This window comes from Argopecten irradians, chromosome 13 (genome assembly GCF_041381155.1).
Source record: "Argopecten irradians isolate NY chromosome 13, Ai_NY, whole genome shotgun sequence".
In the NCBI taxonomy this organism is placed as follows: Eukaryota; Metazoa; Mollusca; class Bivalvia; order Pectinida; family Pectinidae; genus Argopecten; species Argopecten irradians.
The window spans coordinates 5,030,699-5,058,317 of record NC_091146.1 but is presented as its reverse complement, the minus strand read 5'-3'; the positions used below and the strand labels follow the sequence as shown (position 1 = coordinate 5,058,317).

Here is a 27,619-nt window from a genome sequence, read left to right as displayed (position 1 = left end):
TATCAGTCATATTTTGACAGGTGCGAGTAAATGAGAGTTATCTCCCTTAGTAATTTTCAGTGTAAGTGGCGCTTATTAATCGTTTCCGGTTTCAAAACCAAAGATGTTGTGTACGGTGCTACTGTTTTCGCTGCTTTTTACAGCAGAATGCATCAACTGGAAACCTAGATTTGAATACAAGTTCAGTTTTAAAGGACCGCACTTGGTGCAAAGTGATAAAAGTGTGCCATTTTGGGAATATTCCGGCGGTAAGTTTTAGAACAGTGAGGCAGTCGTCAGCTGTGTTTTGGTTGGAAGTTTGGTACACGTGTAACAGTGTTACCGGCGAACATATGGAAGTGTAACCGTTGATTTTAGAGCTCAGTTTCACATACGATCTTGATAATCGACTGAAAATAAATGAGACAAAGTTCTTCAGCCTCATTGATTTTATAATCAAAATTAAAAAAATGAGTTTAAATGTGTCATATTTTATTTAAATTTCATACATGTGATATCTCCTTCCTGTATTTATATTTTACACCATAGGCTTAGGCCTATACGTACCTGGCTCGTTTAAAAAAGTAACATGTTGTAATACATTATATTATCTTATGTATTACAACATTTCATTTGAAAAACGAGCCAGGTACCTATGTTTACACGAATAGTGAATATACAGTAAAAAGTAAACACATTTTACTTAAACAGTGAACGTAAATAGATATTTTAATATAAAGATATACACGATGATATATGAATACCAATATACCAGTTACATGTTTATGCTTTTATCAGTACTTACCAAATACAATTTTCTGTAGGCCTACTTTAGTATTTAAATTATTTCCATCATTTCATTGCACAAATTGGCATATGTAGATTTTTTACCAATTTATTCGTGATGTGTATGAACAATTACATGTACAGGTATTTTTTTCATTTTTCAAAAAAGAGAAATAAAACATTTGTAGAAATAATAACTGCCTAACCGGTATATAATGTCTTAAAATATTTTTTTTCTTTTTATTACTATATAAATGTAAGCAGATATATCTAAATCTCTGGTGTTAGCAATACATAATAGATGTTACTGTATTTGAGATAAAACTATAGTTTTGAAGACAGGCCCTACTTAATCATACCAATGTTTTCCTTCGGGGTGCTAATCTAAATGCAATACCTGACATGTTATGTAATTCCTCCATTGGTTTATTGTGCACAAATGTCAATAATAATAAGCCTTAAGCCTTTTGTCATGCACTGTGATTAATGATATTGTGTAGAGATGGGTAATTGGTCAGGAAAGAATAACAAGTCATTAGAATTATCCAACTTTTAGTTCAAAACATGAAAATTGATTTAACAAATTATCAAGTTCTGCGTAAACTTAAAACTGAGGACAGCTATAGGTAGTTTATGATTATGTTACGATGTGCTGCAAAATGTTGTGTATTTCAGTAAAATGAGCGAAAAAAAAAAATCAGAAAAAAGATTACACCCCTTTTCATTTTTCCCTATTGATGATCAGTTATGTTAAAGTTCATTTAGAATTAAAAATATTCTAACCATCAACATTGCAGATTTTCCTCTCTTATTGTTAGAATTTCATTATCATTATACATGTGCATATATATGCTGAAGGTAGCTAGGCAAGCTATCTTTGTTTATTAGTCACTAATTTTTTTTTAAACATCACAATATAGAATAAAAATTAGTACCATTGTAAACTTATTCATTGAACTGTTTCCATTTATTTTAGTTTGATTTAAATTATCAAATCAAAGAGGAAGTAAAGTCAGTTTGTTTGATTTATTACAGATGCTATTGCAAGTGATGAAAACATAAGAATTACACCATCCCTGAGAAGTAAAAAAGGTAAGTTTAAAGTAACATCACAAACTAAGTGCATGTGTATACTGGTAAAATGTATATGGAGGCTTTGGTTTGCCTGAGTGGTGGAAATGTCTCAAGGGTGATAAATAGCTTCAAGTATTGTTATTATATAGCCCTTAACCTCTTGGATAACACTGAAAAAACAATTTCTCGTTCAGTTCAAATGTTTGTACTAGTTATTTCATGTCAAGATCTGAATTGAATAAAACAATTGTTGATACACAAAAAAACTGCACACATTATACAACCATTTGTTGATATAATACTTCTTCTTGAAAGTATCTGACTGCAAGTCTAATAATAATGTTTTTCTACCTTTCACTTTCGGTACAAATACAAAATATGGAAGATTTAGTCAAACTGTAAATACAAAGTATGGAAGATTTAGTCAAACTGCCTATCATTGTTTTGACATGTTCCTTTTTTAGGACAAGTATGGGCCAAATACCCGACCACCTTTCCCATGTGGTCAGTGGAGATGGTTTTCAAGGTCGCAGGCAGAGGTCGTGTTGGTGCCGATGGAATGGTAAAATATATAGGCATACACTAGAAAAAAGATATATACATGTATATGTTATAAGTCTAATTGATAAGTTTAGTTATAGATTTTTTTTAGATAAAAAACTTTAAATGTGGAATTTTTCTATTGTTTCTGTAAGATGTTCAGCTGGTATAGCCATGGCCAATAACTGATTCTTTCTCTGGGGAAACTTTCAGATGGGGAAAGAAATGGCTTCATGCTTCTACACCTGTAGTTATTCTTAATTGATGTTGCATTGAAGCTGAGCGTTAATCTTCTATGAATACTAGATTGTGTACTGTACAGAGAGTTTGATTGCTGATTTTCCATTACAGGCCATGTGGTTTACAGAGCAGCGTGGCGTCGAGGGCCCAGTGTTCGGTAGTAATGACCAATGGAAGGGTCTGGCAATCTTCCTTGACTCATTCGACAATGACGGACAGGTAAATTCACCTGAATAGTTTAATTAATTCAATTATTACATTATTTTTAATGTCTGCAGTTCTCTCGGTGAAATAATGACAAGTTCACTTACATTAAACTCAACAATTTAGGTAGGTTTTCTTGGGCAACTCCAGAACACCAATTTTCTTTTTTTGATGAGTCCCATTAGGTATTAAAATGAAATATAAGAGCTTACAATTTCATTGACTCCAATAGGAAAACCATGAGTCCAGGTCTAGATGAGTCCTGTATTGAGTAAATCACTGTAATAGATGGAATTTAACTGATATTGTATTGGTGTAAAACATCTTAGAAATTTAACTGGTTAAAAACAAAATTACGTACTTAAAACATAAAAAAATATATAATGTTATTAGGCAACTATCCTAACCCCAAAAAAAATAATTTTGATTCAAAACTGTCAGTCAGAGTGTGAATGAAAAGAACAAGGATGTACATTTTTTATCCATTTATTTGCAGCACAATAACCCCTACGTGATGGCGATGGTAAACGATGGCACCAAAGTCTACGACCATCAAAGGTATCTCCTCTTATCCCCTGTGTCACTTTGTGAAGTGAACATCTCTGTTGCCTGTAACTAGTTTCTGTGTTGTTTCCTTTGCTCATTCCTTACCCTGACATATTTCCTTTAATATTTACAGTGTACCTTTTCTCTCTCACTGATAAACGTTACTTTATTCTATTTACATTAAACATAATTATGTTTATTATGCATTTTCTCAGTATTACCCTGGCTTATCTCCCTTTATTATTTCTTCTATTTGATATTAGCAGTATACAGTATTAATTGTGCATTCATTAGAGTAATCAACCAATGTTATTTTGGTTGTAAAAAGTGACATATTGTCGGTACATGCATCATTTTTAGAACTTGAATCCTTAACATGTGATGTTTTGTTTTAGTGACGGCCTACAACAGCAGACAGGTGGATGTTTGCGTGACTTCAGAAACAAACCATATCCTGTCCGAATCAAAGTCGAGTACTACAACAACATCCTTACTGTAAGTATTTTATTTTTAAACCATGAATGAAAATAAACTTTAAAAAAAATTAAATATCATATCAAGTTGCCCCACAACAAAAACAGGTGGTACACTGGATTAAGGTTGTCCATCTGTATACACAACGATTGAGTCACTACTTCTCCTAAACTACTGGAGGGATTTCTGTGAAAGTTTGTTACAACTACGTGTATCCCTATATAGTGAATATATGTGTAATTTATATTCAAACAAGTTACCTTCCCCTTCTTTTTCACAGTTATGGAGGAGGGATACATGTCCTACTCGACAACCAATTATTTCTATTTTTTCAGAAAACAATCTGCTGCCATTTCTTTAATCCAAAATACAAAAGAGGCAGAGAAATGGTGACACTATGACTATATTGTCTTTGAAATCTTAATTTAGCAAAGTTTTTGAAATACAAAAATCAATGAAAGCAAATCAATTGTAGGTTTTCTTCAACAATGGATTGACCAGTAACAAGGACGACTTTGAACTGTGTCTGAGACAGGAGAACGTCATCCTGCCCACCTCTGGGTACTTTGGTATCTCTGCTGCCACTGGGGGATTGGCTGGTAAGGTTTCCATCACTTTGTAGGCTTGTATTGCCTCAAATATCCATAAGTTGCTAAGTTTTGGTTTATTCACTGTTGACATTTACCACCTGTCAGAAGTTACTGAGAGTTTAGAAGAAAAGAATCCAACAATATTTAAAATTCTGCAAACCAACTTACTTTTGCTGTGACATACTTATATATTTTGATGTCTAGCAACATTTCCATAATAATTTAATTCTGTGACTTAGATTGTAATGGTTCAACTGTGCCTTCGGCTTATTTATAAATTTTTCACGGCTTTAAATGATGTGGATGTTTAATTGGTCGGGAACATTAGTTTGTTTATAGTAGTACGAAAACTGATGACTCTTCAAGTTATCGCCATATAATATATAATGTTTACCTGAAATGATGGGCTGCAAAACAACACAAATTGATACCTCCACTTAGTGTCATGGTGGAACACAAATGACCCATTTACCCACCATTTGTGATGATGGTAACATCGGTTCTGTACCTCTTACTACATGTACACTTAAATTTAACACGACCGTTCTTTTCTCTCAAGATGACCATGATGTGCTGGCTTTCCTAACACATTCCCTGATTGATACAGACCAACAGGTACAAACATCTCCTTCATATTAATACAATGTGTTTTCTTTCCCATATGATGTTTCATTAAATATCGTGAATAATGGAGTGACTATTGCCTATAATGTAAATTATCTAATTATTGTTAAAGGAAAAACACTTATTGCAACAATTAAACTGTTGCACACTACAATTGCAAAGGTATTGACTTGTGAATTATATTAAATTTCATTCAATAAAATGTGAAGCCATGCAACACACCTATTGTAATGTTGGTTTAGAGTTACTTCCCTTTAGCTAATGTTGGTAGCAATTCAAACACATTGGATGATCAAGAAAATAAACATGGTTGCTTTTGGTGAAATAGTTTAAGGAAAAGTGAAATTTTATTGTGGCTGTAAGCTTTTCATTTTAGTCCAAATGATAGAAAAAAAACATTGTGACTATAATGGAACTATCAATAGCTTTGTGTGCAATCAGCAATTGTTGCTGACTTGTTGAATTTGTCATTGATTGATCAAATACAATATATCAATAGACACCTAATGGATACATGACATACATATACAGATGGCTTATAAATTTAATTTACGTGTTTTTAATCTGAATTTCCTGTTTATAGCCCGACCTTCAGCAAGTTCCTGATCAGGAGAAACAAAAATATGAAAAAGAGTTCGATGATTATTACCAGCAACTAGAAAAACAGAAGCAAGAGTAAGTCTTACATATAGTAAAACATGAAGAAGTCAAATTTGATGGAACCAGACAAAATGTTTAACTTAACTGATGATTTGACTTAACCGTGCTTAATGAATGGACAGTATCAAAAGAAGAACTGGTTGATAGATATGGTGTTCTTGATTATTGGATACATATTTAAGCAGTCTGAGTTATAGTACAGTAATTGATTAAGCTCAGATGAAAGTCACCAATAACGGAAGAGACTGGTCCATTTCCACAGATACTGTTGATTAGTCAGACTCGGTGAACTTAGCCTAAGCTGGAATCAATATTTATCCTAGACAGCATGATTCCTCGATGTTCGACACAAGGGAAAAAAACCCTTTGTACACTTAAAGCTGAACTATAAAATGCATTTGACCCACCTGTATTCAACTCTACCATATTTGAATCATTCTTGCTTTTGGTAAGATAAAGTGGAGAAAAAATTGGGATATAACAACAAATTTGACTCATCAGATAATTGAATACACACATGGAGAATAGGCTGTGTAATTCATTAATTACAGGAGTTTCATTATCAGGCGGTACCAGGTACTTTTTGCTGGCTGAACCTGGCTGTGGTACCGCCTGATTTGGTAGCTGAACTACATTAGAAAGCATACAGATAGTATAGAAAAGTACCACCTGAAATGGCAATTGTACTGCCTCTCCTGAAAGATAATTAAACCTCTGAATTAGAAATATTTATAAAGTGTTTCCTATTGTTTAGATACCAGCAACAGCACCCTGACCGTGTTAGCCCAGATCTGGACATGCCAGGAATGGTAAGTTCCACCGGTCCTTTTTAGGTACAATACATAACATACTTCCGAAAGGAATATCAATACCTAATCTCGTTATATCAGAGTTCAAGAATCTGTATTGTGCTTATCAAATATACAAAGTTTGTAAATGTATTGAATTTCCTTTCACAATCATGCTCCGTTGATATTCGTTATATAGATACAATTTGTATTCAGGACACCAGTAGTTATATGCAATGATCATTCTGTCGGCCACATTAATCCTTGTTTATATTAGATAGGGACTTACAGATATTTTTAGTCTTGTATAATAAATTATCTCATGCATTTTCAGTTAATATAACATACTATTTATCAAATGATGTTTACTTTATTTTCTAGTTTGAGTCCCAGGGTGAACAGGAGCTGAAGATGATATTTGATGGACAGAATGAAATGCACAATTCCTTGAAACTTTTAAATAGAAAACTGGACGAGCTGCTAGGCCGTCAGGAAATGGTTTTGTCTAAAATCGGTCAACTGCCGACAGGTCAAGTCCAAGGTGGAGCACAGCCACAGGTGAGTTGTTATTTACTAGGGATCTACCTCTGGATGACATGTTTGAGTCTTATTTAGTGTAAGGCCAAATAAAAAAAATATACTTGTTTCCAGTAACTCCCTTTAAAAATTTAGGGTTGGTAGGTAGGGATTTTTTTTTTCTTAATTTTTTTCCAGTTTTTTGCAGTGAAAAACTGAAAGAGACTATATTTAACCTGATATAATCCATGGATTTGATTCTCAGGGGATTATTGGTGTCTGAAATTTACACAATTTGTACTAAAATTCCTGATTTGTTGCAAAATCAAAAGAAAAAATAATGTTGTTATTTGTTTGCTTTAGGGCAAACTGATAAAAAATTTTGAGAAGGCACTGATTTCATAGGGTCAGTCGGGCTAATGGAAACACAAATATTTTTTTGTATGGCCTAATCTGCTAGTACTGTAACATAGGTGTGATTCACAGCCAGAGTCAGGCATATCTTAAAACAACAACATTTGTATAAAGATATAATATATATATCTAATCATTGTTATGTTATGAACACACATTTGAATAGTTGTGGTATCTGTTTACAGGGAGGTAACCAACCATTGCTTGGCCAGACCATTCAAAGACATGAAGTGGACAAAGTTCTCAATAATCAAAACGACATCATGATTAATGCTAGAGAAATTAGGTGAGAATTTTGTGTTTTCTGTTTCTTCTTCATGTTATTGTTGTGTTATGATTACTCTTCAGCTTCTTGTATTTTTTTCCTCCTGATGTTGAATATTTCTTGAATTAAATGAAAAGATGTAGCCTGACAGATGGGAGAAATTGCCTGTTTTTTAATATCAAAATAACTGAAGGGTCAAGTATAATAAGTTTGAAAGGTTTTTGTTGTCTGAAATAATGGAAAATTTTTTGGTTAATGTTTCTTTTTCAACAATATAAGGGTTCTTGGTTATTTTCTTTCATAATTCTTTTGTTCTAAAAATAAGTTTATTTGGTTTTTTGTTCAGACAATGATAATATTCTGATGGTTTTTTCTATGGGTTGAAACTAGATGTTCTATCTTTTGTTGCAGACAAATAATAAATGATGTACAACAAAAAGCAAGTTATATACAAAATAATGTGGGAGCAGGAGGGGCTCAGCAAGGGGGAACTGGCGGAGGTCTACCAGCAGACATCGATCAGATCATCAGAGATCTACACAATAATGTCCGCTCTGTTAAATCAGATACCCTCAATCTGATGCAGAGGCCCATGGTAAGGATCAGTTAGATTTTTAGCCCACCATCAACAGATGGTGGGCTATTCAAATCGCTTTTTGTCCGTGGTCCGTCGTCCATCCTTCCGTCCTTCCGTCCGTTAACAATTCTTGTTACCGCTATTTCTCAGAAAGTACTGAAGGGATGTTTCTCAAATTTTATATGGAGGTTCCCCTAGGGCCCTAGTTGTGCATATTGTATTTTGGGACCAATCGGTTAACAAAATGGCCGCCAGGCAGCCATCTTGGATTTTGATAGTAAAAGTTTGTTACCGCTATTTCTCATAATGTACCGAAGGGATCTTTCTCAAATTTCATATGTAAGTTCCCCTAGGGGCCTAGTTGTGCATATTGCATTTTGAGACCAATCGGTTAAGAAGATGGCCGACAGGCCGTCATCTTGGATTTTGATAGTCTAAAGTTTGTTACCGCTATTTCTCAGAAAGTACCAAAAGAATTCTTCTCAAATTTCATGATTGATGAACAAGATGGCCGACAGGCCGCCATCTTGGATTTTGATAGTTAAAGGTTGTTACCACTATTTCTCAGAAAGTACTCAAGGGATCTGTATCAAATTGCATGTGCAGGTTCCCCTAGGGGTCTAGTTGTGCATATTACATTTTCAGACTGATCGGTGAACAAGATGGCCGACAGGACGCCATCTTGGAATTTGATAGTTGAAGCTTGTTACCACTATTTCTTTGAAAGTACTGAAGGGATCTGTCTCAAATTCCATGTGCAGGTTCCCCTAGGTCCATGGTTATGCATATTGCATTTTGGTATTGATCGGTGTACAAGATGGCCAACAGGAAGCCATCTTGGATTTTGACAATTGAAGTTTTTTTCCGCTATGTCTAAGAATGTACTGAAAGGATCTGTCTCAAATTGTATGTGCAGGTTCTTCTAGGGGTCTAGTTGTACATTTTGCATTTTAGGACTGATCGGTGAACAAGATGACCGACAGGTAGCCATCATGGATTTTTATGATTGAAGTTTGTTACTTTTATATATCTCAGAAAGTAGTCAAAGGATCTTTCTCAAATATCATGTGTAGTAATATGTAGTAAAAGCTTGAAAAGCAGAGAAAAGATCCCTCTTTCCTTTGTCAGACAAAGATCGTTCTTAGGTGGGCGCCAAGATCCCTCTGGGATCTCTTGTTATATAATCACAAGTACTGGTCCCAGTTGTATGATCACTCCATAACTTTAAGAAAATCCCAAACTTAAATATTCTTCATAGGAAAGTATTACAGATTTTAAGGAAGGCTCCTTAACAAAGATTTCCACCTTAACTTCTGTTAAGGAATTTCTTAAGATTAAGGAATATCCATGACACTTGGCGCCGATTATGCACAACAGTTACTATCAATTACATTTAAGTTAATTTTAGAAAAAAAATATAACTTGAAGCATTAACATAGAGATATAAATAATCTTTTTTTTTTAAGCACAGAGTTATCTGCAGCTATCTATTGATCCATCTGTACTTGGTGTGACAAGAGTAATTGTTTTCTCATAATTTCATTATACTTATATACCTTGATACATTTATGGGACAAGGAAGTAATTCCAACCGTGTGGACAAAACAAAATTGTCAAATTTTCGAGACGATCTGCCCCTTTATCAAGCCATACAAAACGAATACGATTACATAATAGGATACGAACAGTAATGCCGGACAAAATAGATACATTTATCAACACTTATTCTCAAAAACAGATATTTCTACATGACTGAATATATCCCATCAAAAATAATTTTGCAAGGATAATAATTTCCATATTTCACAGAACGTTAACATGCATATGAAATTTGCTGCATGAAATAATGAGATATAAATTATTTAATAATGTTGAAGCCGGATTTTTAAAGTTTAACTTATTAAAGAATTTAATTTTCAAATTTGATTTTACAAAATAATTCAATGGCAAAATTAAATGACTAAGCAGTACTCAAAATCTGCAACATCTAACAAACAAGAAAAAAATCTTGAATCTATAGTGTTGATTATAGTAGTACTTCTAGATATAATTACACTAATATGATTGAATGCTCATTACAGAAAGTTCTTATGAAAAATGTTCAATTGTAAGAATTATGATTTTAAAGGCCCCCTACCTTTATGATATGGCTTTTAATTTCATAAATAGGAATGTATCCTTAATACTACACTAATTATCAACTTCTGAACAATGTAAATAAAATAAAATTTCATTACGCGGGTCGTCTTATGTTTCTCCTCCTCCCCCTAATCACTGTGCGTTAGTTGACTGTCTGGCACACGACAACAAAACAGCCAAATGAATCTTCCCTGTCAGACATGATTCTTGTTTGGTGTTGTAGCCCAATCTTAGGCCATCAGTATCAATTTTATTGTTTTGATTATGATAAGAAACTTTTTAATTTTTGTTTTGGAAAGGTAGTGGGCCTTTAATTGTAATTATATAGCACTCTTAAATGACTTGACTATTTATAACATGTTTGACTGTTACAGCCGACGGCGGGTAACTGTCCCCCTGTGGAGTCCGGATGTGTATCACCTTTTCTATTTTTCCTTGCTCTAGGAGCACAAATTATAATTCTAGTAGGATACATGGTTTATAGGTAAGTGTTTTTTATTCTTAAAATGCTTGAAAACCCTCTTAACACAGAAGTAATTTTATGGAGAATAATTTCATAAATTATACCCATGAATTAATTGTAATAGTACAAGTATGAAGAAGGATGAAGCATCAACACCAAAGATTTAGTGAATTTGTGGGTATTTATTAGTGTACATTTTCGGATGGCTAGGCTAACCATCTCAGAACCTTTTTAACCTAATTGTAAGAGTGTTAATTCGGAACGTGCTGTCTTGTTATAGTATCTATTCAAAAGGAGCATTCAAAATTAATACCTGTCCCTCTGCCGTGACTGGCAACTTTATAATAGGGCAGACAATTTTTACCATGTAGCTGGTCCTTTGACTGGTAACTTTGGTACAGATAGATACAAAACAAAAATGGCAGTAGAATTGTAGAAAGGTTGAAGATCAGATTTACAAAACAAATTTTCGTAGTATTCTTGTTTTTAGTCAACTTTGTTCAGAGTGAACTATACTAATCTGGATACGCAGATATAAAGTAAAACTAATACTTTGTGTAAAAACTCTTTAACCTCGTAAAGACCAGTAACTTTCAGTCAGGACTGGCAACTTTTAGGGTCAACTGGTCCTTAGGACCAGCATGAAAAAATCCTTAAGGAAGAACACTGTTCAAAAGGATTTGATATTCTGGTTGTGTTTTCTTTTATTAGTTGTGTTTAACAAATAAACTGACATTGTTGAATATTGCCTCTAGACCTGAGTATTGATACTGTAAAGGAATATATTGTTTCAATTGTTTTTTCCTATTTTTCAGACAAAGTAAAGAAAATCAAGCAAAGAAGTTTTACTAGACTAACCTGCAGAATCCTAAATATATTCTTCAATAGTTCAAATGTTAATTTCTCATTTATAATAACACTCATACAAATTGTAATTTACATCAAGTATCATTCCCTGTTCATAAAATTGTCAATTCATTTCATTAAGTAACTAGTCTACTTGAATTGATTATTCCTTACAATCATCAGTAATATATAGGCTTTGAATTTCTGAATTTCTCCTTTGGAAGGAGTCAAATTTTGATAGAAGTCAGAGAAAGTACATTGTAACAACACTACATATACAGTATTGGCAATATGTAAGATGGATTGAAATATTTTTGTAAGACTTTTAAAGTTATTACATGTACCTGGTAGTTAGTTTTACCTCAAACTTTGCGACATCCTTTTGTGAGATCACAGTGTGTTGTTCAGCGTCATATTTAAGATATTTTCACATACTAACAACACTAAAAGAAAAAATAATCAGTAAATGATTATATTTGTTATTGAGTTTGTTAAGTTTGATGGGTACTGTTTATGCCGTAGAGTTGTGACCATGAATACAGCAAAATGAATTCATTCAAAAAATGATAATCCTTAAAAAAAACCAGTATTTTTACTTAAAAGAATTATGGAACTTGTCTGGGCTTGTCTGACAGAATTCCCAATTTAGTCAATTTAATTCAGCAAATATTTTTACAAGTATTCAACTGAAAAGATATTTATATTCTCTTCCTGATAACATAATTCTAAATCATTTAAAACTAAATACTTTGATTTCGTAAAAAAAATATAAGTCAAAGATATGAAATGCTTGGCCTACACAAAAAAAACAGTGATATATGATATTATCACGGAGCAATGAAAGACTTAAAGAAAAATGATTACTTTATGATATGTTTGTGCTGTTAACGCCATGCTCTAGAAACAAACGGTAACTGGTTGGGCTCAATAATGCTAAAAACTCTGTTAGAAAACAGTGATTTTGCATAAATTTTTTACCTTAGAAACTGAAAACTTGCTTTGAAATCCGCAGATTATTTCAGTAAACATATTTTAACTGAGCATTTATTAATCTAAAATAAAAGTAATCATAAAACTAACTGAACATGTATCCAAGATATATATCACTGGACGACAATTAGGCTATTAATCAATAATTCAATTGCTATTTTTTTTTCTGTGGTATTAGCTGGATCATGTAAAAACATCATCTCATGGCAGATGGTGTACCTTTAAATTCAGTTTTTAACTAAGTGTAAAATTGAGTATCCTTTCAGCACAAATGTCTCTGAATTTATGAATGAAGTCACAGACATTTGCAAGGATTATAATTTCGCGATGAAATTATAATTGTTCAGAAAAAAATAAAAATCTGAAATCCACAGATTAAGAAAAAAAAACTTCTGAGGATTGTGTGGGTGGTATGTTAAGAGGTGTGGAAGATTTGAGTGGATCAGTGTATGATATTATACTAGATACAGATTTCTCAAATCAGGGTCTCTCTCTCACACCAAATACAAACATGAAGTAAAAATGATTGAAAATTGATATGGTTTTTTATACTGTATGTGACATGGTAATTTGTATTAAGCATTCCGGTATTGTTTTATAAATGGTTTGTGCATGGATGTGAAGTTAATGATTATGTGCAATGCTTTCACTTTAACAGCTTTCCCCTAGTCTCATGTTTTTAATGCTATACGTTCTACATGTAAATTTCACTTTTAACGTTTTCCCTGATTTTTTCTGTTATACATCTGTTTTTTGTCTGCTGTAACATTTACAACTTGAACTTATCTCTTCACAATCCCTTATATTAACATACACATATTCTTAATCACTCGAATGTTCTTCTGGTATGATACAATAAACCATTTTAAACTTTTCAAATACCTGATATTTATAATTGATTGTTTACTGTCAAAGTTAACTTTATTTTTTTATAAAAAATAGGAATATTGATGCATTTAATAGAAAATATGATGACTAGACAGGCTTTGTCCTCGCCCACCCTGACATCCGTACCCACCATAGATATTTTATCATTGTTATGTAAGTGTTAGAAACTAACTCGCTCACAGTTAGTATATGAGACAAACCTGATTTGATTTTTGACGTACATGTAATTCTCCATCTTTATTACTCATTCTGATCGGATGATATGCGTCTCCTTTCAGGGTTCTCAGCTCTTTCTGATTGGATGATATGTGTCTCCTTTCAGGGTTCTCAGCTCATTCTGATTGGATGATATGTGTCTCCTTTCAGGGTTCTCAGCTCATTCTGATTGGATGATATGTGTCTCCTTTCAGGGTTCTCAGCTCATTCTGATTGGATGATATGTGTCTCCTTTCAGGGTTCTCAGCTCATTCTGATTGGATGATATGTGTCTCCTTTCAGGGTTCTCAGCTCATTCTGATTGGATGATAAGTGTCTCCTTTCAGGGTTCTCAGCTCATTCTGATTGGATGATATTGGTGTTCTCAGCTCACTTCTGATTGGATGATATGTTCTCCTTAGGTTCTCAGCTCATTCTGATTGGATGATAAGTGTCTCCTTTCAGGGTTCTCAGCTCATTCTGATTGGATGATAAGTGTCTCCTTTCAGGGTTCTCTCAGCTCTCATTCTGATTGGATGATAAGTGTCTCCTTTCAGGGTTCTCAGCTCATTCTGATTGGATGATAAGTGTCTCCTTTCAGGGTTCTCAGCTCATTCTGATTGGATGATAAGTGTCTCCTTTCAGGGTTCTCAGCTCATTCTGATTGGATGATAAGTGTCTCCTTTCAGGGTTCTCAGCTCATTCTGATTGGATGATAAGTGTCTCCTTTCAGGGTTCTCAGCTCATTCTGATTGGATGATAAGTGTCTCCTTTCAGGGTTCTCAGCTCATTCTGATTGGATGATAAGTGTCTCCCTTCAGGGTTCTCAGCTCATTTTGATTGGAAGATCTTTGTGTCTCCTTTCAATCATTAGTATACTAGCTATATAATGTAATTTAAAACCAAGTAAGGTTACTTTATCAAGATGACGTTTGCATATGATAAAATAGATGCTGCTAACAGAATCCTTGACAACACACATTACCATCCAGACGGGAAAAGTATAAGAGTTATCTCCCCTTCTATAAAATGTTGCCAATGCACGTTTGTTATTGAAAATATAACTACTAAAAAGATAATGAATAACCACCTGAAATTCCATAATGCACTGCTCTACTCTTAGAAGTAGAACAGTTAATTTGTGTTTTTAAAGGTAAATTGGTTAATAATAAATAGAATTATAAGAATGTTTCATAACCCTAGGTACTGAGTCTGAGAATTAATTTCAAATGATGGTTTAGTTTGTCCATATAAATGTGACTGATTGTAGTTTTTTATGTTTTCATTGTTAAGTAGTGTTAAATAGTAGGTAATGTGAGGATTGTATTATAAAATCAGTAAACATTTATGTAAAATTATTTTGATATTAAGTTTTTCCAAGAAAAAACTGTAAGCGTACATATTTTAGCATTTTTCGCTTTTGATATTTTGACCAAAATATGATTGCGTATTTTAGCATGACCGTTATTTCAAATGCACAAATTTATCACCATGCTAACCTGTTAAACATCAATTTGAGACTAAAAATTGATTGTGTCAAACTAAGTATGTTTACAGTAGACTACTGCCTTTGCAAAATGAATACTTCTTCCCTTTAATAATTATTTCCTTTAATTTAATAGTTATTTCCTTTATTATTTATCCATTCAGCTATTTTTGGAGGAGGCTTGATCGGGAGTTTTCTAATCAATGTTTTGAAGTAGATTTTAGTCGTAATTTATTGTATAATATAATTATATTTAATGGTACTTGATTTCGAAATAAGATTTCGTATATTCATAATTTGGTGCAGCAAATACAAAATAAGATACAGGTATTGAATAATGTAAATTTAATTCATCAATTACTTTAATGATTTACTAATTATTATCTCGAGAGACTAACAGCCTGTGTTATTATGTAAACTGCATAATTTTCAGGTTATTAAATTGTATGGCACATTGATAAGAAAAAAATCAAGAATATTATATTTTCATTTTTATTTTGATTTCTAAAAAAAATTGTTAAGCCATGCATTTAACATTCTTTTTATTTTATACTTTCGGTATTTCAATTACATGTACTTTACTTTTGAGGTAGTATATGTTTTGCAATGTTTACATGTGTTTACTTTCCAAAACCAGTTGATCTCGGGTTTTGATTTGCTCATTTTCCTTTACTATATTACTGTGAACTTTACTGTGATTTAAGACCTCAGCTGCTTTAGATGTGGTTTATGCTCAGATACATGAATAAACAAATGGTGATTGTAGGCATCTGTTAATGCGATTCTTTTTTGTATCCAATTGATTACTGAACATAGATCTGAATTATAGTATCTTGCATGCTTTCAATGATCTGAGAAAACGTTTTATTAAAACAACTAATTGGATATTTTTGCATTAATGTGATACTTTCATTTTCGGCCAAGAATTTATTTCGTCCACCATATAAATAATTTCTCCACGATCAGGTATTTTTATATTTACATAATATCGATTTATCTCCATATCGCCAACAGTAATTTATTTCCTCAATGCATTTTTCAGTTTTTCGAACCAAAAATAAAAATAAAACAAAAGATATGCTAGAGATTTTATTTACAAATATGCCATAAATGATAAACTTCATCAAAACAATTGGCTGTTGATGACAATTTTGAACTTTAAATTTAAATTTTAGTTTTTGTATCTTTATATGTCGGCACCTGCACTTCAACAATCACTGTCTAATATTAGATGGTTGATGTGATTCTTATACGAATGATTGATAGCAGTGAATTTAACGTTAACATCATGATTGTTTTTGTACATTGCTCATGAGAGTTGCATCAACTATGTCGAACTTTACTAGTATAGTCTAGGTTTGAAAATATGTCATCTCAAAAAGCACGAAATTGTTACTGTAAAGGCACTTGCAATTATACGATGCTGCTGCTAGCTTTGCTGTATAACTGACGCCACTGAATATCTGACAGGCACTGTCCATCCGTTCTAAACATTCCATCATTACATATCAGATCTTTCAATTTCAGTGTAATATCCTCCAGGAATTTAGTTTTATGTGAAGAAAAAAAGGCGTTCTAAGATTCGATTTTCAAAACAAATGGGAAAAACAGTGAACTATTTACGTTAATTAGTTTTAAATGAAAAAGGTAAACCAGGTTACCAGGGGGGCGGTGACTTTGAAATTTTAGTTACTTTATATTAAGTACCACATCAAGCAAACGATTGATGAAGGTAATTTTGCATCTCGCGTTATTATTTTTACAGTATTGAAAACGTTACTAAAGGATATTATCACCTACCTAATATTTGATGATAACATCAGGATAAGAGAGCTTTAATCAAAGATAATTTACGTATATTACTTAATACGCATATTATAGAGTTATCTGCACTTGCGGGTAGGTATTGATTTTGACGTCATGTGTTTGGGAGCGTTACGTCATACGTTTCGGAAAAAACGACGTGAATTGTGCTCACAAAATATTGACATAACAATCGATACCTACCCGCAAGGGAGCTAACTCTGTAATATGCAAAGACGGAATATTACTTAATACACTTAGTTTACAGTATTAGAGATTTGATGATGTGAATCCTGAATATAGAAAACGGTACTGCATATCATCAAATATTTGTTTAATACTTTCTCCCATGATTTGGAACATTTAATCTACTAGTACATGTACTTTGTTGGTAAAACCTTTAGTTGTTAACTAATATAGACCACAGTACTGTGTAACATGAAGTGTTCGTCGATACTTTCTTGCCTGGATTAAAACATTCAAGTTACTTTGTTGTTAGAACTATCCAGTATTAACTAATACCAAAGTGCTTGCAATAGTGCATAAATTAGCATTCGTTTTAATATTAGTGGTTCATCAACAAAAACGTTCATTGCTGCACGACGAACATCCCATGTTGTGCAGTATAGTGTAAGCTTTCATTATTTGTAGTTTTGATATTAAATGTATTTTTGTTAGAAAAATGTAAAAAACACGATGTTATAAAAATTGTAATAGCTTAGAAGTATAACAATATCAACTAAAATGTCTGCCTCATATTTTGAGGTAAGGTAACACATTCGAAGGTAATTTAGTGCAATGCCCCTGTATACTAGTTGTTAATAGGGCATTCAACCAACCAAACAAACTTCTGTTATCTTCATTTCATTCTGCCCCATGTCCTCTTATCCAAGCAGCCTGCTCAATAGTACACATTGGTTTGTGAACCATTTCAAGTTAACTCCATCAACCTTCATATAACAATAAAATTAGTTATTGAGTTGATCATTATTGCATACGAAAATGGCAATGCGTGTGTATTTGCATAAGGCATATGTGTATTAATAAAACCTATATTGTCTATAGTTTACCTCCATAAAACGTAATATAATTGATCAAAGATATTCTAGTGATTACTAATTTTTCATTTAATTTGCTAATGTGCTTTATCAACTAAATCATGTTTTGTTTTATTCTCCTGTTAACATTCTGTGCCATATGCTCAGTTGTCTCATTGATATTTTACATACCACCATACACGACAAAAAACTCTAAATCTCAAATAGTATTTTTATTACAGACCACTTCAAGCTTCTAGAATAATACACATATATATATGTATTTTGAAATTCAAAATATTCACCTTGTTACCAATAGTTACTGCAAACGTGGAAATTTACGTTTGGGTTTAATTTACACTATTTACACGAACGACGTTTTGACATTTCATCTGCGCGTATTTTTGTGGTGTAAATATGCAAATATTTAACAGGTCCACCTATCGCGAAAGTAATAAAATTGCGATATAACACTGGCAAATATAACCACGTTTTCAGTATTTGTTTGTCGTATTCAATCTGTAGAACGTTTTTTTTCAAAATAGATTTTGTCTGAGAGGATTTCTTTGTCTGTTTAAAACTTGTGGTATGAATGTGTAGTTACAGTAAATGTGATTCCAATCAGTGTATATATAGTGTCAATGATGGATAAATATGAGAGTTGATAAACCTAGTGTGTCTAGATGATTCTCTGTGGAAGTGATAAGTTCGTGAGGTATATACGACACCACAGAGGAACAGTTTTCATATGATTCTTGCTAAAAAGGCTATATTTTTAATTAATAAAACCAAGATTAAGTGATGATACTCGAATGTAAATGACTTAAAATTTGTTTTTCTCTCTTTTTTTAATAAAAAGATATTGAATGTAAAACTGTTGACAGTTACTAGATATAGCTAAGCCTCTATAGATCAGATATGTGGCTTTATCAGCAAGGTATATATCTTTATTGCATGTAGATTCAAGTTCGTGTTACTGACTGATTTTGAATTTAGGTGAATTCATGTATGTTGTTTATCGCCATACATTTACTGGTTTTCATTTCTTGTCAGTACTTTTGATGTATAAGCTAGTCCAAATATCAATTATTTGATTCTCAAAAAGAACGTGGAGACGTTGAAAATATATCTTATTTTTCTTTAAATCTTATATGACCAAAGTGATGGTGAAAATAGTGAAGCACTTGCAAAGGTATATATTTTACCTTATTTTTTTTCAGAAAGTATGATCTAGTTCCTACATTTATAAAATCCTAAATTATAAAAAATTAGAGAGTATTATTAACCGTTTATCCTTTCATATTGGACATATCAGAAAACACGTGTACGAAATATAACGAATGTATTAGCAGAGGTGTATAACTTACATCTTGTAGAAACAACATACAATAATGACATACGGCGTTACGCGTGGTTGAATTACCATTCTATTTTCTGTAGATTTGTATGCGAGGTCCTCTAAATTGTGTGTGTCCATTTCTAGTCACTGTTTCACTCTTTAACATGTATAACGTGGTGAGTGGTTTATGTTAAATAAATATATATATAATTATATACTAAAATATACTGTTGTATTTGAAATGTGCTGTTAATGAACAGCAACCACTTACTGAAAACCACCTTTCTTTCGCGGCTGCTAAACTTCGCTGTTTCAGTGTCAAGTAAAGTTCGTGGACATTAATTGTTGCTCATTGAATAACAATTAAATAGTAATATTCTGAATCAATAGTATCAAGGTAAAAGATGATTCGCGGGTTTTTCGAAGTTACATCAATCGCGAAAATAAATCGCAGGCGAAAGACAGATGATTTACAGTATCATGGTACGTGTATTGACACTGTGATAACAGTGTGCCAACTGCTGTGGTGAAATGTCCTTCCTCTAATTCATCCCGAAAACTGTATTGCTGTACTCCATGGCCATACCAAGAAACACAGGGCGCAGGAGCCGATCGGTTAGTTTAGATGTCCCGATACATATTTTCACAAACCTCCATCAGTAAGACAATATCATGATCCGAATAAGCAGTCCGTTCGTGGCCATGTTCGTATGACCTTTATACCAACTGTACTTCAGATCAAACGCTTTTCTACACCTTTTTCTTTTACATCAATTGAAAACGCCATTTCGTACCAGTGTACATAGACAATTAGCTTTGTTGTGTTCTTTGGATGAGATGAATACGTACACAGATATAATTCTGTGTTTTATTTTAATATTCTGCAGGTAGCAAAGGATTGGTCACGTCCAAATGTTAGGACGTGACCCCTAATGGGATGTTGTCAGATTCTCAAACGAAGTGATAATAAGGATTCGTATCTTAAAGCTGACAATGCAAGTTAAAAAGTTTTAAATTGAGATTTTAAAAAAAATTAAGCACACTTGTATTTCAAGAATCGTTTATGAGACAATCCCCTATCGAGGTCAGCCATTTTTGTTTTTCGCTCTGTCTGTATCCGGTGCTCTCACCGACCCCTATATAAAGCGCGTGAATCGACACACGTGCGCTCAGTCTATATACGTACATGCACACCTGGCAGTTGTCCACTGTGTATCACCTACTATTACGTAAACAAAATACATTAAATCCTCTAAGTTGTCATTTACATGTTTGTCAAAATAAAGTTTCCACACAAATTATAGAAATCCAAATGATTAACCGTCCACATATCTCCACGTATATTATCGTAACCGATGTACTCGACTTGCCATGTGCACGTGACTACCTGTCCCGAACAAGCGACAAATACGGTACCAAGGACACACACGTGTCGGTGTACGTGTAAAACCTAGTGTATATTAAAAAAGTGTTTCATTACCTCGTTTTGGATATTAATTGGGATTTAGCTGACAACACATTCATGTATTATTTCAATGAAACCTTGTCAGGTGAGTGCAGTGTTTATTTTCAGTTTGACATTGTTATTTGCAATATCGGGGCATGTGTGACGCACGTGTGTCTAGTCCCCTGCTTTATATAGGGGGTTGGCCAGTGAAGGTTACTAAGCAGAGCAAAAATAAAAATGGCTGCCACTTCCTTGGATATGACTCTGTCATAACTGGGGAATGTCTCAGAAAAAATTTTCCAAAAAAAAAAAAATAAATTTAAAAAAAAAATCATTATTTTTTTTCAATTTCAATTGCATGCTTTTTAACTTGCATTGTCAGCTTTAATCAGATTGTCAGTAAGAATCCCATGTGGGACAGTAGCCAAGAAGTGATAATTGTTTACTTACTTTAAAACAAACTTGTTTCCGTTTACTTGTTTTTTTTTCATCTTTGGTTTTTGTTCACGTATAAAAAGAATCTTGCCCGTTGGTTTTTTGTTTAAGCTTTACAACTAAATTCATAAAAACGACAAAAACGTTCATGCTCAGTCATTTTAATTTGAAAGTCATCAGTTCTCTGGATATATTATAAACCACCTTTCTTTCGAGTGCTATTTACTTTCGCGAATTCTGCTATCCATGTGAATTTGCGAATATTAATTTCCGCAATGCAATTATTACCTACAACATTTATAGGAATTTATATCAAATTTTTAAACGCGGACGTGATTTGAAATGGAAATCACAAAATTGGTAGCCGCGAAAGAATGTTGGCTAATAGTATGTCTCTCAACAAAGCATATATAGCGTATATATACATGACAATTGACCGTCCACGGACGTAAAGGATTCGGGGTAAAGAAAGTAGTAGGTGCTTTTAAAATTTAGTGAAACTCGATTGGTAAAGTATTTGTGTTTGTGAATTTGGCCAGATTCAATATATACCGTCTACTGATCATTAAGAAGATAGAGGTCAAAAAGAGCAATACAGATGCATAATAATTTAGCAGTTATATCGTAGAAATATCATTTACAGAAACTTGATACTCATTACCTAGTTAATAATGAAAAACTAAATTTGCTAGACACGTTTCCTTGAGACACCACATCTCTTGCTGAACTATTTTTACTGTGAGATCTTAACGTCACTTTGTCAGCCAATCAGAAACAACGTTACACACGATGACGATTTTATTTTCATTATGGGGTGATAAACACCATACGAATGGAAAGACGTGTTACATGGAAGATTGAGTTTCTAAAATACCAGATGCCTTACACTGTATAGCATGGTACAAACTCAACACCATGTGTATAACATAAAGTATTCACATTGCCTGTTACAATTACCTATGTAATGACAGAAACCCATATCGGGCATCAATCCGGATCAAGAAACGTGATTTACAGACAAACTGCATAGGAACTTATGCTGTATAATAATAATAGATAAAGTTACATTATCAAAATTACGTTTCGATTATAAAAGAAACCATCACGGCGTCACTTTAGAATATTTTAAGAAAATCTAACTTGAGTTTGAAAATCAGTTAAACGTTAGAAAAACAGAAATCTGAATATGGATTTATTAACTTGCATGGAGTCAAGAGGAGAGATTCATACAAATGACAAGCTGACTGCAGAAATGGTAGATGTTCTTAATCAACTTACGACAATTTGTGTAATAATCTGGAAACCTCAGTGGCAGGAAGTGTTTCTATCCCGTTTTGGTGACATACACTACCAAAGGTAGGTTCCTCACAGAACAGTATTGGCTTTGCTGTGCTTATTACGATATTCTTCAACAAAGGTTCCCGCAAACGTCCTAAATTTATTATGTAGATATGATGACCTAGTACACAATACTAATTGTTTATTAATTTCACCAAAAATTATTATCGCAAAAATGGATTCAGCATCGGGCAAGTTCATAGTGCAAAGTACTGGGAACTGTTGCCTGTTTAAAATAAGATCGAACACAAGGAGTGATGAATGACAGGACACATAGCTAAACAGAGAAACGCGATTTCTTAATTTGACGTAATACATCTAGGTATTGATATGTTTTTGGACTTCTTATGTTCCGTAAAACATTGCAACCAAAGAAAATATTATTTACCAACGAAATCGTTAGGGGGTTCCTATACATTAAACATTCAAATTGAAAGCAAAAATGAAAGTTGGTTACCCAAAGCTCACGACTTATTAGCCATGTATGTTATTGTTCTGGACGCGTTGTACTGTTATGAACACATTTTAAGCTGTTTATACAACGACGATAATGTCTACATAACCAGTCGATAAAATCCTGCGTAATAATCTATTTATATCTATATCTTGTATATTGCACAGCAATTGTTCCATACATTTTTTGACATGATGATTTCCTATGCACAAGTTTCAGTTTGATCCATAACACGTGCTTACCCATTAATCACGTGACCGCAATGTTTGCAGAATATGTGTCCATTAAGAGTTTCATTGGTCGAATTATTTCCCTTTCCATTCGATAGTTCACCTTTTTGTACATCCGGTTCATTATCATTTTCAAGCGTATTAGCTACATTGATTGAAACTTTCATTTTGACCCCTGACCCATGGTCACTCTCCGAATCCGCTCCACTTTCGTTCCCGTCCTCTATTTCATTTAGACCTCCTGACATTTCCTGTAGAGTTGACCATTCTAGGATTTCGTCAACTTTGGAGTCAAGAGATGCTTGCTTGAATCGGCTGATGATTGATCGATGTGGAGTGACGTCACAATCCAGACTCCGCTGTCTGTTTTGATCCCGGAGTTTCATCCGTCGTCTTGGTGACAACCGAATCGGCCGGCCATTAAAATCACTGTTGGTGATCTCCTTAGCAAATTCAACAATGACATCATTGTTGTCAAAAAGTGCGGCAAAACTTCCGTTGATGAGTTTTGGTGAAGACGGAACGTTGCTTAGCAACAAGCTCATACCATAGTCCTTTTTCTTCAAGGAAGGGACACGTTTTAGAACTTCTGGTTCGATAACAACAGGAATTGGCGGTGTTTCCTCGAACACATCATCCTCGTCGGATTCCTCGTTCCGGAGAACTTTAGTCGCCATGTCCTGAATGATTTTCCAATCGCGTTCGATGTCAGTATCAGTTGTGTATTGGGACGTCACTGTGAATCTAATGACGTATTTTGATTTCAGTGCGGCAGGTACCATGTGAATTTTCCCACTTTTGTTCAGCCGTTTTAACAGAATCTCTGTGCGATCATTGTCGCCCTGGAACGAAATAAAGATACAATTTAGAATATGTTTGGGAATCACCTGATTTATTTCTGTTTTAAATTGGGTTAAGCTAAACACTCTTTCTTTGTTTTAAAACAAAAACGGACATCAAATATTTGTTACAGCTGAATATATTGAATAAAATGGAAGTATACGCCAAAAAGATAATATCAATATATGGTCTACAATGCACATTACATAAAAAAACAATTTTTTTAATAGTAAATATTTAAACATACGTTTCTCACATTATACTACGTAATTTACTCAAATATCAATCTGATTTAAAACATACTTCCATATGTGCAATATTACATATACTTCGATACACATTTCTTACCTTAAGCCGGAATACGACCATTCCAAGATGTCGAGCGGCAGGCATCTCAAATCTATCATCATTTCGGACCATTTTCTCAAACTTCTCGGCCAAACACACTCCCTGCAAAACAAAAATTGATTTACATTTACCGTTAGCGCTGGATTCAAATGCATACACATGTAATTTCATTTTAATTGTATTATTCCTACGCTGATACGATATTATATTTGAATTTTGATTCCTTAATGTTTAATTTCAAATACGATTTATTCGTAGAATGAATTGAGTATCTGACTTGTGTCGTTTTAAAATATACTTTTATATCCTATTGGATAATTTAAGAGATAATTAAATCAATTATCGATCGGTTATTTTGAAAACAAAAATAGTAATTCGCTGTTGTTCCAGTTCACTGTTAATTAGTTAGTTGAACTTTAAGCCTTATTTGCCTTTAAGTGTCATTTTAAGTGCCATGTTTTACCTTTCTGACGTGGGCCTGTAAGCCCTCCACACCGAAGGAACGGATGACAAACCACAGCTTCAGGGCCCGGAACCTCCGACTCAGCGGAATCTGCCAGTGCTGTAAAGTGCGACATAGAATAAGAAACGATTATATAAACATATTGAAACGATAAGACAGAAACCTGTTAGTTTAGCTTAAGCATATTTAATTTGAAAACATTGAAAAGAAATTTGCCACGAGTTATAAAACTTATCCATGCCCTAACATTTGTTATGTAATGGAAAATTTACGTATTTATTCATAATCTAACGTTTATATGTACTTAAAGCAATTTGCAATAATCCGAATCTAATCTGAATCTGAAAACTTGGGCCCAATCCTATTGTAATTAGTTTTGCAATAAAATACGTTTAAACTCAAACTCAAAGTTTACACCCAATGTATTACACACAAGGAAGATTTTACCGATAAAAAGTGGTTCGAGTCATTAGTGTAAATTTTCCTTTATATCCCCACATTAACAGTATGAAATATCGATGCACTAGTGATCCATAAAGTAAAATGATCACTGATTTAATAAAACAGTTATGTCATAAACGAGTATCCAACTTCGATTACTTGTTGTTCAAAACCTTGGTAATGCGACACGTCTCAGAGAATATGTAGATGTAATATAAAGGGTTTTTTTTTGTGGGCAGGTTAATTTTACTCACCATGTAGTCAATGGCAGCACCTGTAATATATATACCAATATTTCTTCCTTTATACCATAAGTGTAGTCATATCAACAGTATAGTTATAACATAATATTACAGGCAGCGATGTCTTAGTTGGTCCATATCACAAAGTATCCATAATATGACATATTTTTTGCGAAATCGTAACTTCGCGAGTGAGTTTGAACGCAAAATTAAAATGTTTGGCATATAACGAACAGACAACAAAAGAACGATTTACAGTAACCTAATATACGTGGTAGTGTTATTATTGGTATCAAGATACACACGCAGAAACAACAACATTAACACTATAATTCCTTATTGCAATATCGTGACTAAATAAAAATTCTTAAAACAAATAAAAAATGTGCTTCTTTTACGATTTAAATAATAAAACGAGTTAAGACGGCAATTATATGCAGGGAATTTTTACCTTGCTTGTTAATATGCCAGGTAATCATGAACCCTTTTTTTATTTTGTCAACATTTAACTTCAATTACAAAAAGTACTGTCCTTTCAAGAACTGCCTAATCTTATATTTCAAATGATTTTTTGTTTAAGTGCATTGGTTTCGTTTCATTTTTATTTGATTTAATGTTATATGATATAATTATATCACCATTTTTCCTTATTCAATTTAACAATTATGTAAGTTTGCAATTATAAAATCGCAAATCTTCCATTATTAAGGTTAGTTTTCTTCTAATATTCCTTAGAATTCAATTACGCACGATAATGAGTTGACTCGTAAAGGTTTTGGTATCTCGTCTATTGTGTGTATACCCTGCTCTGTCATTTTTATTGCGAAATTGTCTTTTTTCAATGAAAATGTTTGAATGACTTATGCAATATATGACATGAAAAAATTTAAGAAGAAAACAAAAGTTAAAAATGTCTGAACAAATTGAAGTGAGAGACATCTAGCTGTTTTTTAATGAAACTATTATATACTCTTACGTCTGACAAACCGTTCGAAAAGTAAAAGGCATGTACACTTGAATAGAAATTTTATTGCGAACAAAATGTGCAGAATTTGCATTTTTAAGAGTTTCTTATTTGCGAACAATGAGACACATCGAATGAAATAATCAGCAATGATAAGATTTAAATGATAACCCTCTTACTGATCTATAATAATCACAGATGATTTTAATCGAATGTAAGCCTTCCTCTCTAGACCACATCTCGATCAAACTATCGCACAATAAAAGGAGACAGTTGTACGGGAGACTATGGTTCAGCTGACACGCTAAGCCCTGTCCAGGTTATAATTAATTTACGTCTAATTTTGTTTGAAGTGTACTCAAAATTACGTAGGTGTCAGTTGTGGTTTATCTGAGAGCCAGATAACAGGTCCGCACTAACGTATTCCGAGTGATTTTATTGACAGATCACATATTTTATCATCCAATCGTATTGTCAGCTTCTTTCGAGTGCGGATCGGTCTTTGTTGGTGAAGTGTGCAAAATCCCTGATAAGATTGATCCAATAGCGGTAGCCATTAATTGGCCAGTCACTTGCCAACCATAAACCTGACAAATAGTGGTTTAATAGGGGTAAAGAGATTTCAAACACGTCCGGAAAAAATGCACGGTAAACATTAAGGACCCGGAGCTTGGGATGGTCAATAAAACATTAATGAGACCCCGAAATCTGTCTACACAAACAGAATAATGAAGCTTTTTGGTGAAACTGATTAGAAAATGTCAGACTGTGGGATTCTACATCAAATAAGAATAAAGACGTCAAATTAAATTGCATGGTCTGTACGTAAGGGAATGGTAATATGTCTTCCTCAATAAAATATCGACAATTAGGACATGAAGATAGATGGCGGTTGCAATTGTTTAACACTGAATTGACCTTATCAATAAGTGGAACGCGAAAATATTTACAGTC

The 27,619-nt window shown here is 33.2% G+C and overlaps 2 protein-coding genes across 2 annotated transcripts in view; one reads left to right on the top strand and one right to left on the bottom strand.

The window, feature by feature from the left end:
* The first annotated feature begins 79 nt into the window (after positions 1-79).
* On the top strand, positions 80-19,678 carry LOC138306765 (protein ERGIC-53-like). Its single transcript, XM_069247235.1, has 16 exons — positions 80-248; positions 1,801-1,857; positions 2,304-2,401; positions 2,731-2,838; positions 3,320-3,381; positions 3,765-3,864; positions 4,319-4,442; positions 4,993-5,048; positions 5,641-5,732; positions 6,472-6,526; positions 6,887-7,063; positions 7,621-7,721; positions 8,112-8,295; positions 10,791-10,900; positions 11,695-14,146; positions 14,221-19,678. Exons 1-15 carry the CDS (start codon positions 104-106, stop codon positions 11,729-11,731), a joined length of 1,506 nt encoding a protein of 501 aa, XP_069103336.1. The 5' UTR covers positions 80-103; the 3' UTR covers positions 11,732-14,146; positions 14,221-19,678.
* Positions 19,679-21,490: 1,812 nt separating this feature from the next.
* Positions 21,491-27,619, bottom strand: part of LOC138306220 (aromatic-L-amino-acid decarboxylase-like) — a 45,912-nt gene continuing 39,783 nt past the window's right edge. Inside the window, exons 11-14 of the mRNA XM_069246622.1 lie at positions 25,714-25,733; positions 25,019-25,117; positions 24,556-24,657; positions 21,491-24,209 (exon numbers count right to left, since the gene is read on the bottom strand). Coding sequence (XP_069102723.1) covers positions 23,376-24,209; positions 24,556-24,657; positions 25,019-25,117; positions 25,714-25,733 — 1,055 coding nt within the window. The 3' untranslated portion in view covers positions 21,491-23,375. The remainder of the gene's footprint in view (positions 24,210-24,555; positions 24,658-25,018; positions 25,118-25,713; positions 25,734-27,619) is intronic.